At 44.3% G+C, this 19,543-nt stretch overlaps 1 protein-coding gene across 4 annotated transcripts in view; it reads right to left on the reverse strand.

The window, feature by feature from the left end:
- Positions 1-19,543, reverse strand: part of SON (SON DNA and RNA binding protein) — a 722,851-nt gene that overhangs the window by 53,140 nt on the left and 650,168 nt on the right. For all 4 annotated transcript variants that reach the window (XR_014967657.1, XM_085621364.1, XM_085621369.1 and 1 more), the window contains one exon: positions 5,655-5,765. Coding sequence is in view for 3 of the 4 variants with exons in the window: in XM_085621364.1 (XP_085477490.1) it covers positions 5,655-5,765 (111 nt within the window). In the remaining variant the exon portion in view is untranslated. The remainder of the gene's footprint in view (positions 1-5,654; positions 5,766-19,543) is intronic.

Raw genomic sequence — 19,543 nt, forward strand, 5'->3', positions numbered from 1 at the left:
AAGTAAAGTGGACTTCATCCCCCAACCAATAGTGTGCCAGGAGGCGCCTTTGCAGAGTGGTGGAGATAGGGGGTGTGGCCTCTGAAGTCCTCTTAGCAATCCCACTGTGTGGAACTTACTGCAGGTCCTTGGGGTCCAACTACCCCTCCTATTACCTCCAGTAAGTCCTACACAGCAGGATTTCTGCATTCTGACACCAGGTCACGCCCCCTTTGTTCACCATTCCGCAAACGCGCTTCCTGGCACGCTTTTGGTTGGAGGATGAAATTCCATTTGCTGCTGGGGGTCCTAAGGAGCCAACTGGCCTACCTGTTGACTCCAGTAAGCCCCACACAGTGGGATTGCTAAGAGGTGGTTTTAGGCCACGCCTCCTTGCTCCACCACTCTGCAAATGCACCTCCTGGCTCCCTCTTGGTTGGGGCATGAAGACCCCTTACCTCTTGAGGGTGCGTGGAGGCCTCCTTGTGAACTTCTGCTTGGGGGATGAAGTCTACTTCAGTCCTGAGGTCCTCCTCAGGACACAAGGGGACCTCATCACCCCACCAGCAGTGTGCTAAGAGGCACGTTTGCAGAGTGGTGTAAAAAGGGGTGTTGGCTCTGACCACCTCTCAGCAATCACACTGTGTGGGGCTTACTGGAGGTACCTGGTGGACTAGTTGGTCCCTAAGGATTCTCAGCACCGACGGGGACTTCATACCCCCAACCAATAGGGCGGCAGGAGGCGCGTTTGCAGAGTAGTGGAGAAAGGGGGCGTGGCCTCTGGTAAGTTGCCAGCTTCCTTTCATTTTTTTATTTTAGGAAGGTGGGCTGTGTGGTCCCCCCTTGCCTTGACCCTTTTGGGCCCTGGAGACATTTTTTTCAAATAAAGAAAATAAAAAGTGAGGAGGCCGTGTGGCCTGCTCCCGAGGCCGATTTCAGCCCTGGGGACCCCATCCCCGGGGCTAGGCCTTTGGTATTTTTTATTTTTAAGGGGGAGGGGCGCTGTGTGGCCCACCTCCCTAGGCCGATTAAGGCCCCGGGGACCCCATCCCTCGGGACTCAAACATTTTTTTTTCTTTTTTTGTCGAAAGGGAGGAGGGCCAAGTGGCCCCCCTCACAGGCCATTTTCGACCCTGGAGTACCATCCCCTGGGGCATGGCCACAACATTGGGGGCCGCGAGGGGAACCCCAAGCCCACCGCTGGCTCCCCACCTCCTGCCGTAGCCGGCATTGCTTTTGGACAAAGGGAGCTGCTAACATGCAGCTCCCTTTGCCCAGAAGAAATTCTGCTTCGCTTCATGGAAGTAAGAGCATTTTCAATGCTCTCGCTTCCATGAAGCAAAGCAGCATTTGCTATGGCATGGTGGGATGCGTGCTCCCGTCATGCCATAGCAAACAGTAATTTCCTGGGGTTGGGCATCCCGGGACATTGCTGGAGCCAGCCCTGGGGAGTGGTGGTCCCCAGGGCCATGGAGGGCTCATGGAGGGGGGCCCATGCGTCCACCCTCCAATCAGCTTTATTGCCCTGGGGAGGTGGTGGTCCCCGGGGCCAGGAGGCCGCAACAGATCCCTGCATTTAATTAATATGTGCTCTGAGGAGGTGGTGGTCCCCGGGGCAGTGTGGGGGGCTTGAGCCCCCCACACTTTACTTTTTAATAATAGCCCCGGGGAGGTGGCGGTCCCTGGGGCTACATGCCCCCCACATTTAATACATATAGCCCCGGGAGGTGGCGGTCCGCGGGGTTGCGTGCGGGGGGCAGGAGCTCCCCCCACTCATTTTGAAAAGAATTAAAGCCCCTGGGAGGTGACCCCGCCGCATTTCATTATCATAGCCACTGCATCTACTTACATATTTACCCCCGGGACCTGGCCCACCCGGGGACCTAATTAAACAAAGCACAGGAGACACTGCTTTTTTCTTTTTTTAACATTTTCGGCGGGATTCACGGACCTTGCACAACTCCAGCCGAAATGTTTTTTTTTAAATGCATTTTTTGGTCCTCGGTTCCTTGTGGGACCACCTGAGCAGGCATAGGGGGGCAGGGGGTTTCTATCCTGTTTTAAATCCTTTGTTTAAACTATTTTCTTGTGATATTTGTATATCTGTAAAATGGTTACATTTGTCAGGAACTACCGAATGGATTTACACCATTTAAAAAAAAGAGTGCTTTCTGAACCAAGAGCTACCTTTTTGCAAATTTTCTGTAATTCTGTTCAGAAGTTCGGGCTGTAGCCGTGTCTAAAGTTTCCTATGGAAATGAACATGGAGAAAACGTGTTTTGGGACCCCCCTTTTTTTTGGCCCCCGCTTGACGAATCATCCTGAAACTTTCAACAATGGAGCTGACCCAATTAGTTTAGAACATTTCGTGAAGATTTGTCAAATGGCGCCAAAGATATTCGCAAAAGAAAAAACACCTTTTGAATAGAAACAAGGTCCTAACTATAACTACCTACGGGCGACCGCCAGTAGGTAATATCAGATATTATGAGTCCAGTTTAAACATAGAATTGTATATATTTCAATGTTCTGAGAGCATGGATTTCCCTATAAATAAGATAAATTCCCGCGTATCTCTCCGACCATTTGACGTTACATATCAGGCATACCCGCCGGGGATGATGTAGAGACATATGGCCGAACTTCATTTTAAGTAGGCTGAGACTCCATTTTCTGTATTTTTGCAAATAATCAACATCCCTGCATTGGACGCAGATGTTATCTTACCAAGAACCGTGAAAGGGTCAACTTACTTAGATATACACATCAACAAGACACCCGATGCGATCTCAGTCTCGAAGATTGGTCGTTAACTCAATTTCAAGGTCAAACAAAGAACAATAACCAAAACAGTGTGGTCCTAATTATTTATAAGAAAGTGCCTTAGACTAGCATCCTAATGCTCATTGGATATATCAAACATTCCTAAGGTGATGTTAGAAATTCCACCTTAGATAAGATACGTTATAAAAGGACTGCCACTTGACCACTTGTCAGGAGAGGACTTTTGCCCCAGATTATAGCAAGCAAGATACTGCCAGAAGAAGATCCTGCCTGCCAGAGATGCTGCTGTATCGCATTTTCTACAAGTAGCGTCTGGTAGGAGACGGTGACGGGGGGCAGGGGGGTAGAAGAAATATGAAAAGACTTACCTATGAACACCGCTTTCTCTCCTCCGTCCTCATTTCTCAGAACAAAAGTACCCAGGCTCCCAGACTCTCCCAGCACATCACAACGCTGCCTTACAGCAGCATTTTGATTGGTTTGAGCACTGTGGTTTGGTGCCCAGAGAGGGACTGGGAGCCTGTGCATGTTCTCCACCGAGGCTGTACAATACAGCCGGTGGAGAACATGCAACATGCGCATGATGGTTTGGCCGGCCCAAGATGGCCAGCCAAACCGTCATGCACACTTATGATACAGCCACCACTCCTCCCTCTGCTGGCGTCACAGGAGACCAGACCGCCCCGCCCCGCCCGCCCTAACATGGAACTTAAAGGCAAAATAAAATGATAAAACGTTCAATTATAATTTTATTTTTTACTTTGCTCTGCTTTTAGAGCAGTGGGGCGACGCTCCTCCGCCTTAGCAGAGGAGCCGCCCCTGCTTTCTACTAAAAGGTGATATTGAGACTGAGCCCCGGAGGAGCTGATGCTGAGCACATGTTTGCCTTTATAAGGGAACACAGCCTCCCTGACTCCTGATAATTATAGTGTTCAGCTACAAACAGCTATGCAATGCGCTCATTCTACCTAAGTAAATCTAGATGCAAGTTATTTCTACTCAATGCTCTCATAGCGTAGTGCATAGAAATAGGTTTTAGGGTGTTAGGTTTTTAGCTGACATTTTAACTATGGTGTAAATGTTTATTTTATTCTCGTTCGCAACATGAATTTGTGCTGTTTTTATCATAATCTGTGTGGCTATTTTAGATGTGCTGAGAAACATGGGGCACATGGTGAAATAATCAAGCTTTTTCGTTAAAATGTCTTTCTTACCCCAGTTTGTGTATGTGGTATTTGAAAAGAACAAAAGAGGGGTGTTTCACCACAGTGTACCTGGATCCCTGTTTAGACACTGTTAGTAACCCAAAAACAATGGCACCAATTCAACAATATATTGGGTGGGGTACTGCAGGGCTACAAAAACAAGTCTTTCACAAGACGTGGTGCATTGAACGAAGTCCAATCATGTCACCCATTGGTGAGAAAGCAAACCTTGTAGAGCTAAGCAAGAGACTCAATTTAGGCAAAAAAATAGTGTGTGGCTAAGCAACACACCTGGCCCATTCCATATTGTGGACCACTCTCCCTAGTTCAGACTCCCATATGTCACGCCGGAGATGTAGTTATGATTGCGTATGGCGATGAAGGGCTTTGTACAGCCAACCAATGTGCCTCCTGCCATTACTCATCACAAATAAAGTCTGGACTAAGAAGTGACCTGCAGATTCTGTTTCAGTAATGGCCCTTCAGTCTGGAGAATATAGATAGTACTCACTGTAGACTTCCGTAATACCTTAGTGTAGCACTTCTTTACAAATCCTTGGTTTTCACCTTGAGAAAGGCTAATGGTAACACTTGGCCTAGAGGAGACAGGGGAGGGGGACGAGCAGATACATCATTATAAAGAAGCGTGTTTAGACTGAATTGGATTTGGCCTGGGTTAAAGTGATATGCCATGGGTACTTTATGGCTTCCACAACTTGTGTTGATGGAATAGGTGTAAAAATGGCATTATGAGTATAGCCAGACTTTCGAGTTTTTAACTTGAATGACGTCAATAGGTCAAGCAACCATGACGTGCTAAAGTGAGTATGCTTATCCAAATGAGCAGTAAAATTACCACCAATCAACACTTTCTGTTTTTCCACAGACACTGATTTAGTCAATTCTGCCAGGAAACCAATTAAGCTTAATGGAGCAGTTGCAGGCCCATACACAAGTGGAATATCCCAAACACAGTTGTCTACCAATGTGATTTTTGTACCTAATTGAGATTATGGTGATGAATGACGTTATGAAAAACCAGAGAAATTTACAGAACAAAAAACAAAGATCAAAGAGATGTTATAGTTCATAAATAATGTTATTTGAGATGCCATTAGTGAAGCCATCAATTATGTCATTTGACGTGTCATGAGTGACATAAAATGTAAGCCCATAAGAAGTGCATCGGGTAGTTAGTTCAGTAAACCATAACTGATTCATTTCAGTGGGTTTTTTGGTTTCTAAAAATTACTTTTTACCTTATTTCAAACCCCTTACTCTAAGGTCTCCTTAACCTTTGTTTTTTTTGTGTGAAAAAAATATGTATGTGTGTGTGTTTGTGTATACACACAAACACAGATACATGCGGATGTGCAATAAGTTACACCGACAATATATGCTGACTACATAAACAAAGTCAAAGTCAAAATAATCTTTATTTCGGTCATGGACCATAAAAGATAATCAATCATAAAAACATACATCGTAGAAGAATAAAATAATTACAGTTCATAAAAAATGTTTTTCATTGTAAATTACATTAATTCACAAACAATTCTTTAAAAACAATAAAAGAGTAAGGAGTTAAAATAGTTGTAGGGACACTGGTGGCCAAAAATCATATCTATTTAGATAAACAAGTTGTGATATACATGTAAACAAATCAACCATTATTTTGCTACACACCTGTTCCTGTGCCCGAGTCAGCAAGCACAATGCCTCCAGGTCGTATGGATTTTCTGCGAGCCTCTTCTGGGCAAATGCACGTTCATTCATTGCAGCAGTGATGTCGACAGGCTGAGAAGGAATACAAAACATCGCCCGTTTACACAAGGTGCAGTTATATTGATGTAGCTGAGGTTCTAAGCAATCAAAATAAATTCTTCATATGTGTGTGAAAAAGCACATTGAACAACCTACTTGCAAGCTGATTGTGATGCAGGGGCATAGTTCCCTGATCAGAAGATCTGCAGTGCACAACTGCAGCACACACCTAGCACTAGGGTCGAAGGGGACTCTTTGCGACTGGTTTGCTCCTGCGCAGTGCATTGTACAGACAGCATAGAAAATAGCACAGATTTTCTTTAACATGACACTGTCTACCAAGTGACAGGTTGTCGCTATCACAAATGTTCTCAGCCTTTTGCTCTGCTGAAAAGTAAACAATCACGGATCCGTTTGTTGTTTTCGGACTCTGTCCTGCTCTTTTTACAAGTTGTATTTCGAATTATGATTTGCATGCGGAAGTGCAACGGTTTTAACACATCAGACCATAGAACAGTGTGGCTTCAGCTGTTAATCGCATTTGCAACGAAGTTTACAATACAAAACCATGCCTGTGCTTCTTAGATGAGGGAAATCCTGCACACGATTATAATGCAGTGACAAAGCGATTACAAATTAATTTACATACTGTGTGCAAACGTGCGCACAGCATGTAATTCATAATCTGATATTTGATGACCAGGTTAGCACAGCCGTGTTGTGAATGTAGCTATCAGAACTCTTTGATGTAAATATGAAATTCCCTGTCTATTTTACTAGTTGCAAATATGTATGCGTGCACACACAAAAAGACACACTTTGCCCTACCACCCCCCTCGCTTTCATAGCTGGTACTGCCTCCATTTAACTTTCTTGATAGAAAACGACCAGCAGAGGTCAGTAAAATACAGAATCACTTTAGCATGCTCTAGATTCCAGTCCATGGAAATTGTCTTCCACGAGCACCCGTAGACAATAATCTTTTTTTCAAATTTTGTATTTTCAGTGATATGACCTCCGAAGGACCTGATTTTATATTAAAAATAGAGCTTTGGACTATATTATTTCCCGCTGAAAGGCAATATTTTCTCAATGTGTTCCCATACCTGACATGTCATGCAGTTTGGTGCTTACTTCTCCTCCATGTTAAAGAACAGTAGATGTTTCAGCACCCGGTCTAATGTGCTGCATAGCTAAATACATATAAGGTCCCAAAGGTGAGACCGATTGCATTGCAAATGCTTGTTTCCCGAGATGTTACTTCGGACCTGGTCTACAGACTCCCACATCTCTGCAGAGCTGTTAACTAAAGACATGTGAACAGTATTAAACAAACATTGGCATAGCCAATAGGTCTCGCCTTTGGAACCTTATAAGTATTTAACCATGCAGCACATTATCCTGAGTCGTTCAATTATAACTTAATGTATGAATATTTGCAAGGGTATTTCAAGCCAAAATTGGAAAATGTGGAAGCTCGTGGCATTGGGAGCAGTGGTGAGTAATTTGCTGTGGTGTGGGGGCAGCCAAGAGAAACTTGCAGAAAGGAGAAATATGTGGAAGCTAACATCATAGGGAGCAGTGTCAGGTAGTTTGCAGTGGTATAGGGGCAGCTAAGGGAAGCAGCAAAGCAAGGAGGGAGGGAGCACGAGGGGCAGGCAGCCTCGGAGTGCTCTCAGAGCAGCCCCCGAAGAGTCACGCTGAAAAAAGTTATATTTTTTTTGGGCTATTCAGCTGTTCAGCTAGGGAACGTTGTAGTCAGCACGTCTACGTAAGAAGATCACCCCAGTCACCCAACTTGAATTTCGTTATGCGGGAGCTGAGGAGAAAGGGGGGTGGTGTTGAGTGAAAAATTATTTTTTATTCTATTTCCCAAAAACAACCCCCTAAAAAAAATTGCATGTTGAACAAATGCCCCTCCACTGAAACCAGTTCTTTTTTTTTTTGCTTTCACTTGCTCTGTGTACACAGTAAGGGCGCTCAGGGAAACAAAAGGAAGGAAGTTAAGGATGGACGCATGGAGAGAGGGTAACAAAATGAGGGAAACTGACACAACTAAAAATAAGGTGATTGTTTGGGAGAGATGGTGTGGCATAATAGAATGAATTGAGGTCTTTGGAACTGGTAAAGCGGGTTTGAGTCAGTGTTATTCAGTACTTGTACAGGCCTCGAAAAATCAAACATATTACTAGAACTGCAGGTCTAGTGAAAAATATTCTACACAACCTATTTGTAATGCTCTTGACCCACAAAAGGGTTTCAAATGATGTGATCGTGGACAAATAATTTAATTGATGGAGCTGCCATTTTCTTCATTATCGCATATGAGAGCACCTTCAAATTTGCAAATTAAGCATGTCTGCTGTACAAAAACTCTTGTTTGATTTAATAGACTAAACGTTTTTCCATATATAATACAAATCTAGCCCCATACACATGACCCATGATTAGCAGGAACCATTATCCAATTAGAAGCAACGTTTTTTAAAGGACACTGACAAAAGCCAATCAGAATCAGGAGCGGGTCTGTAAGCTCAAAGATTGAATACAGCATGTCGAGAGATAGCGCATGCGCTGCCTAGGCTCGACCTAAAAAGCAACAATCAATGATGAGAGGAGAGGAGGGAGGACTAACGATGGGGATGCAGGAATAACAAACAACTATACACAGAAAAAACAACAAGCAACAATGAGGGTGCGGTATGGATGGGGATGCAGTAATAAGAAACATAAGCAAGACAGGCTACACCAGCAGTATGAAAAAACACGTTAGGCCTAAAAATATCCTGCAAGTAAACAAGAAGAGAGATGCACATGGGTGCTGCTCACAGTTTAAACAGAACTAGCTTAAATTGAGAGCCGCGAAAAACAAACACATTATGGACTCGACGCACCTGGCTTGAAGCTCAAGGCAAAGGGAAGCATTCAAGCAACAGCGGTTTGTATTCGTGTCCTGAAAGATTGGCACCCACAAAGCGGGCAATGACGTCCAGTGTGCACAGTAAACAACTATTTAACATTTTTCCACCACAATACACACCAACAAATATGGTCCTTTCCTCATATTATTAACCTCCAAGCACAAACAGGCATCTAGCTTGATGGCTGAAGATTTCAAAACAGTTTATAAGCAAGTGCAACACCAGAAGACAGTACGCCTCCTAAGAAAAGGATGACTTTTGTTTCTGCCCAAGCGCACACATTTTTCAAGTTTTCCCTTTCTCCTTTTTAATGTATGTTTTAGCCAGAAAGCGCAATGCTGCAACACCCCAGTTTACATTAAAAAAATAAACTTAATATATATTCTGTGAAATGTCTGAGCTCAGCACCATACCCAACTAATAGTCATGCCCATAGTAAATAGGAACAACATGTGCTGAACTTGTGCTTAAAATGGCAAAGTGGGTGCAAAGAGGTTGCACGAAATAGGGTGATTTCCAATCTTTTCTCCAGCATTCCTACCCCCAATATATTGTCGTCCAATACATGTCGGGATCCCTATCCACATCTGTGTTGCTTCTTTTCCCCTCACTCGCCACTCTATCCGAGTTGCTTCCTTTCCCAACCATGTTTCTTCTCTCCCCAAACCGTTGTTGTTCGCATTTTCCACCTACAAGTCTGCTCCTTCCCACCTGTTTTCTGTATGTTGTTACACCTCACTACTGTTATCCCAACCACGCAACAAACAAAAGTGCTATGAAGCGGACACTGCTGGCTGTGTCTTAGCTCTTTTTTTTCCCCTCCTCACTACATGCCCTCCACCCTCTCCTGCGTTGTGTTGCTTGCCCACCCCCATATTGTGTTCCTTGTCCCTCCGCCCCTTCCTGGCAAGAAAGTGCAATGATGCAGCCAGCGCTGGCAGCAACATAGCGCTTTTCCCCATGATTGTCAGCCATGCTGAACAGCATATGTGCTGCTATACAACATGGCTAAAAGACATTGACAAAGACAATAGCTCTCGCAATGCCGAGACCTATTGACTTTGCCAGTGCTTACTTTGCCAGTGCAGTACAAAAGGCAAATCCTAAAGGAAAGTAACTGACTTTTTCACTGCCCAAAAGACTATCATTGTCAGAGGACCATTTCAAGAAAAGTGTGGCTTGTGGGGTGCATTCCATGTAAATTTCGCTTCAAAGTTTATCAACGCATTCTAGGATTCAGGTAATCTCAACTGTTGACATGTTCGATGTGGCAAGCTATTTTAGTAGGGATCCGGTATGGTTACCACACGTAGCACCCTTAGTGTCTAGCTTTTATTAAAATAAAATATTTTCACCAATTATGAAACTAGCAACACACAATGGTTATTAATCCTGGCAAAGTCAATAGGTAAACAGGGAACTTGAAGAGCCAAAGAATAAGGGGGTGGGGAGGGGGGGGAGAGATCGCAACACTCAGTCCTTTTGACACCTCCCGAGATATAATGCACATCCTGCATGGCAGGGCAAAATACACAAATTCCACCCCAGCTCCTCCAAGTCTTACCCGCCGTTGAAGGTGTATGGGGAGAATCTGTGTTCTACCGTTCCCCTGTACTGATAGTCTGCCATGAGCAGACTGTCCTCGTGCCGCAGGATGGACAGCACTGTCAGCTCACACTGTACTCCAGGGCTGCCTGTGTGCTGTTCAGAAACTCTTGAACCCTGCGCTGGATCTAAAGTTAACCCATTGCTGAGGGCGGCTGGTGCGGTCTTATTCCAAGACGGCGCGGAAGCGGATATCAGGCTCTGCTTCCTTTCGAAACCGAAAGATATCTGTAATTACCACTGCTTCAACCAGCATTAACAACTAACTGCCAGGAGGACATAACATTAAACTTTTATATAAACCTAGCATAATACAATTATGTGAGTCACTTTTAATCCTTTTTATGAGGTATGCCTGTTTTTAATTTAGGAAGCTATACTCTTTTTGATGTACAATATTTACTTTACTGCTCGTATTTAAAAATTTGCATCTGTTTAACAGTTCATTCTTTCAAAGTTCAGGCAAGGTACAACTGTCTGGCAACCAAATACCAAACGATGTTCTTCCAAAATGGTGAGAACACTAGCGCGTTAGTTACCTACCCCCTGTGCGTTTGTTTCACCATATTATATTGAGAAGGTGAAAACAATGAGGAAACAAGCATTTGCAATGCAATAGGACTCGCATTTACGCGAGACCTATTGCATTGAAAATGGGAGTGCGGGCAGAGAGAGAGAAGGCATGAACGGGAGGGAGAGCCAAGGGAGGGGGGGGGGACCCGAGAAGTCACGGACCGCGGGAGGGGGTGGGGGAGACAGGAATGAAAATAGTGCTGGAAGTAAAGGGGCCAGTAGCCATGGAAGGATACAAATGACGACATGGTCGTCATGAGGAGGGACTAACAAGCCTAAAACCAATCGGAAGGCAGCATTTAGGACCTAAGCCAATGAAAAATATGGGCGGAGAGTGAGAGGAGCTTCCACGCTATACTGAATACTGCATGCCTCGCAAAGCGAGCAGCGCATTCGCTGCAACGCTAGCCGCGACCTAAAAAACAGGGTAATAGCATGTTAGTTTGGCACCAGAATTTTAGTGCAAAACAAGACCTGGGATTCACATAAAATTCCATCTCTGGTTACCACATACTCAGTTTGGCTTTAATAATATCTCTTATCACAAACATAACCCTATCCTTGAAAGACAATGCAGCATTCAAGAAAAACAGTTCGCTTCAAGCACGGACCAAAAGCACCTTAGTGCAACAGCGACATGTTCTTGAACTGGTTCTAAACACTATGGTCAAATGTGGGTGGGTCCAGTACTCTATAATTTTGTTTTGATGAAAAGATATTGCAAATAAAAAAAAAATACATTTTATCAAAGTTAATTTTATCGTGCATTTCGGAAAACATTCTGCGCCTTTAGAAAGAAATAAGTGAGTTTAAATGAAGTCAAACTTTGTGCAAGTGTTATTTTCCTGACATATTACAGCACACACTTGAACAAAGTTTACGTTAAACAAGAAACAGAGAACCCTATACCTGGCTCACTGCATTATGATGCAGATATTCCACGCACTCAAACTACACACTGTATTTTCCATTAGTCTGCTGTTGCCTTTTTGGCTTTACAGCTATGGATGAAAGAGAAAGCAGTGGAAATTCATTACAATTGCTGCACTATTTGGTCCACCTGAATATTGGAGATTTCCAGCAAAACCATAACATAGTTCTGACCACAGGACGTATATGGGAAATTCCATACTAACCACACCTAATATCACATTTCTTTATTTAATAGGTTAAAGCGCGCTTAGTGACATTTTAAATGACAATGATTAACTAGTGGTTACAGAGAACTCTACAAATTAGTAAAACAAGATTTATTGTATAACAATCATTAAAACATTCAATTAAAAACAGTGATAACGTTTTCAAAGAAGGTGGAAAATGTGGAGGTAACGTCAACACAGTGTGGCAAAAAGAGCACAAACATTTCTGTTCTGCACTCTACTGAGATGCTCCTATGTCATGTATGGTCAGTGTCATGCATACCGCAGCAACATTTTTAGCTCGGAGACTACCAGGCAGCACAGCTGTTTGGTTGCCAAAAGACTTCCTGAAAGTTTGCCTGGGAATGCATTCTGCCCATTGCTTCCCATCGGCTTTGTGGTTGGTTTGTAACTCACATTTCTTGCTTTCTATTTGCTGCCTTTATTTGTTTTAGACTGTCCAGTATGTCTTTGTCCCTCTCGTGGAGCACAGCCTGTTTACCATCGCTACTTATATTCTTCCATGAATGCTCACTTTCTGTAAACAGAACTTTAAATTTTGTTCTCATCTTGTCACATTTGTTGTGCATTCAAAGATAGAGGTGAAATGTCAGGCTCCGCCTTCCTGTTGTTGGTCTTTACTGTTCTTTCCCTAACTTTAAAGTGAGAGGATTTATGTGACAATTTTGCTGGATACTGGAGGTGGGAAAGGAAAGTTTTTTTTCTAGCACACAACAAAATGCAAATGTCAGTAAGTGAACTGTGCAAATATATCCGAATAATGAAAGCACAAATGAAGCACTTTTTTATAATTCTGAAGTGCAGTAGAAACAAATATTTTAATACGATCAAAATAAATCAATACACTTTGTGATGTTGTTTCCTCACATTAATCAATACACTTGGCAATGACATTTCCACACATTAATTGTTTGTGCGCTGTATAGTTTTATCTGTAAAACTGTATGTGCAAATGTAATTGTCATTTCAATTAAAAATGTGTTGTCTGTAATGACAGTGTGCAACTACACTGGGAATACTTCCCTTCACACCACTTCACTCTGCTCCACACCACTCTATGTCAATCCATTCTACAGCACTCTATGCTAATGCACTCTAGGCCATTATTCGACACACCACTCCACTCTAGGACACTTCACTCTATGCCATTTCACCCAACGACACTCCATGCCACTTTACTCTACACCATTCCACACTACGCCACTCCACAATATGCTACACCACTATACGGCACTACACTCCATAATACCACTACATACGTTATGACACTCTACGACAGTCCGCTATACACCCCTTCACTCTATATGCCCTCAACTCTATGACAGTCTAATATACAAACCTCTACTCCACTCCATGCCGCTCCACTCTACAACACTCTATGCCACAACACTCTAACCGTCTCTATGCCACTCCACGACTCCATGTCACTCCACTCTGATACTTTACTCCACGTAACTTTACCCCACTCCATGCCATACCATTCCACTCTATGGCACTTAACTCTACAGCACTCTATGCCACTGTATGACACTCTACTCCCCTATACGCAATTCCCTCTACGCCACTCCACTTTATTCAATTCTACGACACTCTACTCAACAACATGCTACTCCATTTTCTGCCAGTCTATGTCACTCCATTCTATGAAACACTACTCCACTCTATGCCCCTCCACTCTATGCCACTTCCCTGTTTGACACTCAACTTCACGGCACTCTATGCCACTCCACTCTACCACATTCTACTTCGCTTTATGCAATTCCCTCTAAACCACTCCAGGCCAGTTTACTCCACTCCTCAACACTCCACTCTACTCCACGACACTCATCAATACTCCACTCTCCAACACTTCACACCATTTCATTGTACTCCACTCTGACACTTTACTCTACTCTGTCACTAAAGCAAATTGGCAAAGTCAAGAGCTCTTGCATAGCTTTGCCAATCCTTGCCCTAATGGTCCACACAATGTGACCTAAAATATCAAACTCAGCCCATCTTTTGTTGGTTATGCCAGTGTTTTGGCCACCATCTAAAGGAAATTCACAAATAACAGTTGAAGCATAAAACTCATGAATGGATTTACTTAAAGTGTTCCATCTGTTAGGATCAGCAGGGCATTTACACAATACTTGTAGACAGAGAAATTCATCATACATGGTTACTGCCAAAAATAGTCAGGAGGCTGCTGGTTCATCATTTATGGATCAGCAAGTACAGGCACAACAAGAAGCCTCGCAACAAATATCATGGACAGAAGCATGCCATTGCTAGCTACAATAGTAACCATTTCTGCAGCACACTGCAATATGTTAGGCAAGGTTATACTAAAGATTTTAGGTTAAGTATTGTAATGCAGAATAATAACATTTATATAGAACTTCTTTCCAGCCTGAGAAGACACTAAACAATACAGTATTACATTTATATATATTGCACTTATTACCCCCCATGAGGCACTAGGCAAAATGAAATAATATATTTTAAAACAGGATTTCATTTCTGTTTTTTTTTTTACTACTGTAGATTAGGCAATTGATCCTAAAGAACAAGTTACTTATCTTCGGTAACGATGTATCTGGTAGAGACACAGTCTAGCCTTAGATTCCTTAACTTATAATATCCCTAGGCATCAGACTGGATCCGGAAAATCTTTTTCCCCAGCAGTACCTCTGCACGCCGGGGGGCAGCGTCGCCTGGCTGCGCCCTGGCGTCGTCCACGGAAGTGACATCAATGGAGCCATATAAGTCCAACCCCACCGGCGTGCTGATGTCAGTTTTCTTTTGTGAAACCTTTCCGGGCCACAAAGCAGAGCCACTACAAAAACTGTGAGAGTATAGTAACAGTGTGCCAAAAAAGATCAAAAATCTGTGAAACAATAATGACAAAAATCATAGAATGATGAGAAACCTCACCATGTGAAAAGAGTACTCAACCCTTGAAGGGACCATGTTATAAGAGAACTCAATGCTTGAAGGGACTGAAGGGAGCGAACAAAGCACCCGCCCCTAGAAACAGAGCCCCCCAAGAGTCAACGGCATTGGAAAAGAATGGCATGACAAACGAAGGACAGTTCGCAACCACAGGATGGAACTGTATGAAAGATAATCTGACCACATGACGTAACTGTAAAGGATAACAAGACTGGAACAATATGACTCATGGCGAGTGACCAAAAGTGAGCAACAACAGAGAACGTTCACCACCCCCCCACAATGACCTATAGCATAGTCAAATAGAACCTCAACCAAATCCACTGCAGCATAGACAAGTAGACCCCAAGATAATTGGGAGAAACAGACAAGGGTGGAGGGAGGGTGGAAAAACATGAGAATCTCCACGCTGGAAACCCAGGGCGGAAGAGCATTGAAAAGCACGTAATCTAGCCACCCAAAACGAGAATAAGTGGAGAGCAAATGTGTATCAAAGGGTGTGCAGTCCCTAACTGGATGTGTGGGGAAAGGGAGGTCTTTCTTCGTGATGCCCTCACACACCCCGGAGGATGTCATGCTTCATCATTGGGCCTTGCGCCTCATCGAGCCGGCGCTGCAATGCCTGACGGGCTCCAGTAAACGGGGCTCTTTGTCGGAGATCTTTTGAAGAAGCCGTTGGGTGTGTGCGGGTATGAGGGCTGGGTAGTGCACGGGTAAGTGAGATAAAATAGGTCTGGAGCAATCCTACTCTGGTCTGGTTTATTGGTTGAGGTAGCTCGAGCCTGGTTAAAAGCAGTGCACTACTGTCTGGTTCTACAATTTTATGACTAGTTACCAGACACAGTAGGGGGTACCCTAGTTGCTCTAGAGTACGGGAGAGAACGGGAGGCTGACAACTGGCGTTCATCCTACCCTTAGCTCGGGGCCCGGAGCTAAGGGTAGGATGAACGCCAGTCGTCACCCTCCCGTTCTCTAGAGCAACGACGTGCTCTGCCTCCCCCGTCAGCCCTAGGCTTCAGTAATAGGGGTCTACAATACACCCCAGTACAAGTCTACTAGGGTAACCCCTACTGTGTCTGGTAACTAGTCATAAAATTGTAGAACCAGACGGTAGTTCACCATTCACACTTTAGTTTTTTTCGGTCCTGATGAAGTGCCACTTGACCCGTTAGGGGCTAATGAGGCACAAAACATGTTGACCCACTTTACATTAAATCCACGTAAGGGCACCCACACCGCTATTAACCAGGCTCGAGCTACCTCAACCAATAAACCAGGGTGTGTGAGGGCATCACGAAGAAAGACCTCCATTTCCCCACATGTCCAGTAAGGAACTGCACACCCCTTTGATACACAGTCCCTCTGGGGAGCTAGTGTGCAGGACCTCATACATTTAGCTCCCAGTCCCTCTACTTTTGAAAAATGGAGAGCCAATGTGCCAGAACAAAATGACACACCCTGCCCCAGAGGCAGGTGAACTAGAGTACCCCTCAAAAAAACCAAACCCACCTGTAAGGAGGCAAGTGGGCAGAACCCCACCTGGAAGGCCCTCGCAGAACGAGAGGATGGGTTGGCGTTAAGGAATGTGCAGCTAGACCGAAGGTAAGTAACTCGTTCATCTGATAGACATCTAGCTGCAGATTCCTTAACTTAGAATAGATACCAAAACTATACCCAATTGGAGGAGGGTCTGCGACTGAAAGCCACCAAGTTTCCGAGGGAAGTAATCTGTCAATATTGTTGGCTAGAACAAGGTGGCAGCAATGCCAGCGTAGCTGACACCAGACCCATGAAGCTCTGGATGGAAGCATGAGCAAGAGAAGCAAGGTACCACAATCCGTCAGAGAGACGAAACGAAATCACAGAACCATAAAGGTCAGTGCACAATGGCAGAATGCCATAAACTTCAGCAAAAAGAAGTGAAACTGAATATAGGATCCCAGGATACACCAAGAGACAAAATCCCAGAAAAGGGACTAAACAGTATGACAGAGTCAGAACATACACATTGAGCGGAACAACAGCGGGTGCCAAAAAATGACATGTAAGAGGCAGACGTCACCATGCCGAGACATACAGACTATGACTACCAAGAGATACATAGAAGTGGATTACAAGAATACCCGTAAGCAGACTTTGTGTACCGTGAAAACCCACCACACAAGTGTACAAGCCCAATGATACATAACAGCCACAGCATATAAGCGCTGACAGAGAAAGACGGCGCATCAACAGGTAGTCAACTGGCAAACCGTACCTATCGGTTCAATGACCAAGGATCACTGGCAAGCCGGACATACACACAAAGCCATCTCCCATGAGGGAGAGAGAGAAATAGAGAGGGATCTGGGACAATTCCCAGAAATCACATCAGGGAAAACCCCGTATGTTTGCCCACTCGTGTGTGTACACTTCATGACATATAAAGAGCACAGAGACATAGGAAAAAGTCATGAAAGTGATAACCAAGAGATAACTCGAAGAGTAACCCTAGAGAATAGGAAGTCGCCTAAGAGGTACCAACGGCACAGATGTGAAAAGAAGCAGGACATACAAGTCCATCCACAAAGGAGGGCGACCCCAACCCCCCGATCGGGAGGGAAAGACCGAGCCACCGCAATATGTTATGTTATGTTAGTGAAGCTTATAAAGCGCACTTCTACCCATGGGTGTCCTGGCGCTGCACATTGACTCACTGTAAGCGGGGTGCCTAAACCGTAAATAACCACGGCTTCACCCCCTTTCTGAAGGAAAGGAGCTCTGAGGCCTTCCTAAGATGTACTGGCAGGCTGTTCCAGGCTTTCGCCGCACCATAGGAGAAACTTTTGCCTCCCCAACTGGCCTTCTTTATTCGGGGAACGGCTACTAGTCCTCCTTCGGTGGAACGCAGCTCTCTGCCCGGAACATACCATTCAAAGCACTTAGTCAGAAAATCCGGGCCAGTGCCACTCAGTGCCATTAAAAACCATGCACAGTGCCTTGAAGTGTGCTCATTTTGTAACCGGTAGCCAGTGCAATTGCCGGAGACCATCTCGAGCAGAGGCAAACCTAGGTATCCCAATTAGCAGTCTTGCCGCTGCATTTTCTACTGTCTGTAGTCTGACCAGATTTTTTTTTATCAAGTTAAGGTACAGACTATTGCAGTAATCGAGGCTGGACAAAATGAGGGCTGAGACTGCTGTCCTGAAACCATCTGCTGGAAGGAGAAGGAATATGCTACTTACCAGTATGCATCTGTTCTTGGCATGTAGAGCTGCAGAGTTGTACACTTTGCATAGATCGCCATCTGGTGTTGGGCCCGGATGTTTGCAGTTTGTTTTTGTTCTTTGGACAGTCTTTGGAAGTCACGAGTTCGGTGACTCCTCCTTCGGTCCGTACTGCGCATGGGCTTCGGCTCCATCCTCAGATTGTTTTTCGCCAGCAGGGAAATGATGTAGCGTAGTAATAACAGTGAGAAACCCATGTGTGTTGTATCTAAATAAGATAGACTGGAACGGATACAGGTAGCCGGGGAGGCGGGTGGGCGTGTACAACTCTGCAGCTCTACATGCCAAGAACAGATGCATACTGGTAAGTAGCATATTCCGTTCGAGGCATATGAGCTGCAGATTGTACACTTTGCATAGATTATATAGCAGTACCCAACCTTAGCGGCGACCACCGGTATCCGTTGCAGCGGTTTGAAATAGTGTCTTTAGTACAGCCTGGCCCACACTAGCTTGTTGCTTGGAGTGCACGTCTACACAGTAATGTTTTGTGAAGGTGTACGGTGTTGACCATGTGGCTGCTTTGCCGATGTCATCTAAGGGTATGTTCCCTAGAAAAGCCATAGAAGCCCCTAACTTTCTAGTAGAGTGGGCTTTAGGTGGAACAGATAATGTTCTTTTTGCCTTTTGATAGCAAATTTGTATGCACTTTACAATCCACCTAGCTATCCCTGATTTAGAGATGGGGTTGCCTTTATGCGGTGGAGAGAAGGAAACAAACAATTGTTTAGTTTTCCTGAAAGGTTGTGTTCTCTGTATGTAGTACAGTAAAGCCCTCTTAACATCAAGTGTATGTAGAGCCCTTTCCGCAACAGATTGAGGTTGCGAGAAAAAAACAGGTAATTCCACCGATTGATTGAGATGGAAGGGGGAAATGACCTTGGGCAGAAACTTTGGATTTGTACGAAGTATCACTTTGCTGTGATGTATTTGTAAGAAGGGTTCCTGTATAGTGAACGCTTGTATTTCACTAACCCTTCTAAGGGAAGTGATAGCCACTAGAAAAGCTGTTTTCCAGGTGAGGAACTGTAGCTCGAATTTATGCAGTGGTTCGAAGGGCGGACCCATTAGCCTTGTAAGAACTACATTTAGATTCCATACAGGAGAAGGCGGTGCCCTGGGTGGAATTATGCGTTTAAGGCCTTCCATAAAGGCTTTAATAGCAGGCACCCTGAACAGTGACAAATGCTGTCTGTTTTGCAGGTAAGCAGCAATCGCTGCTAGGTGTAAGCGTATGGAAGAGTATGCCAGGTTACACCTTTGAAGATGGAGCAGATAGCATATAATGTGCTGTATGGATGCATCTAAAGGGTTGATTGTATTGTTACGGCAGTAAACAACAAATCTCTTCC

This window comes from Triturus cristatus, chromosome 8 (genome assembly GCF_964204655.1).
Source record: "Triturus cristatus chromosome 8, aTriCri1.1, whole genome shotgun sequence".
In the NCBI taxonomy this organism is placed as follows: domain Eukaryota; kingdom Metazoa; phylum Chordata; class Amphibia; order Caudata; family Salamandridae; genus Triturus; species Triturus cristatus.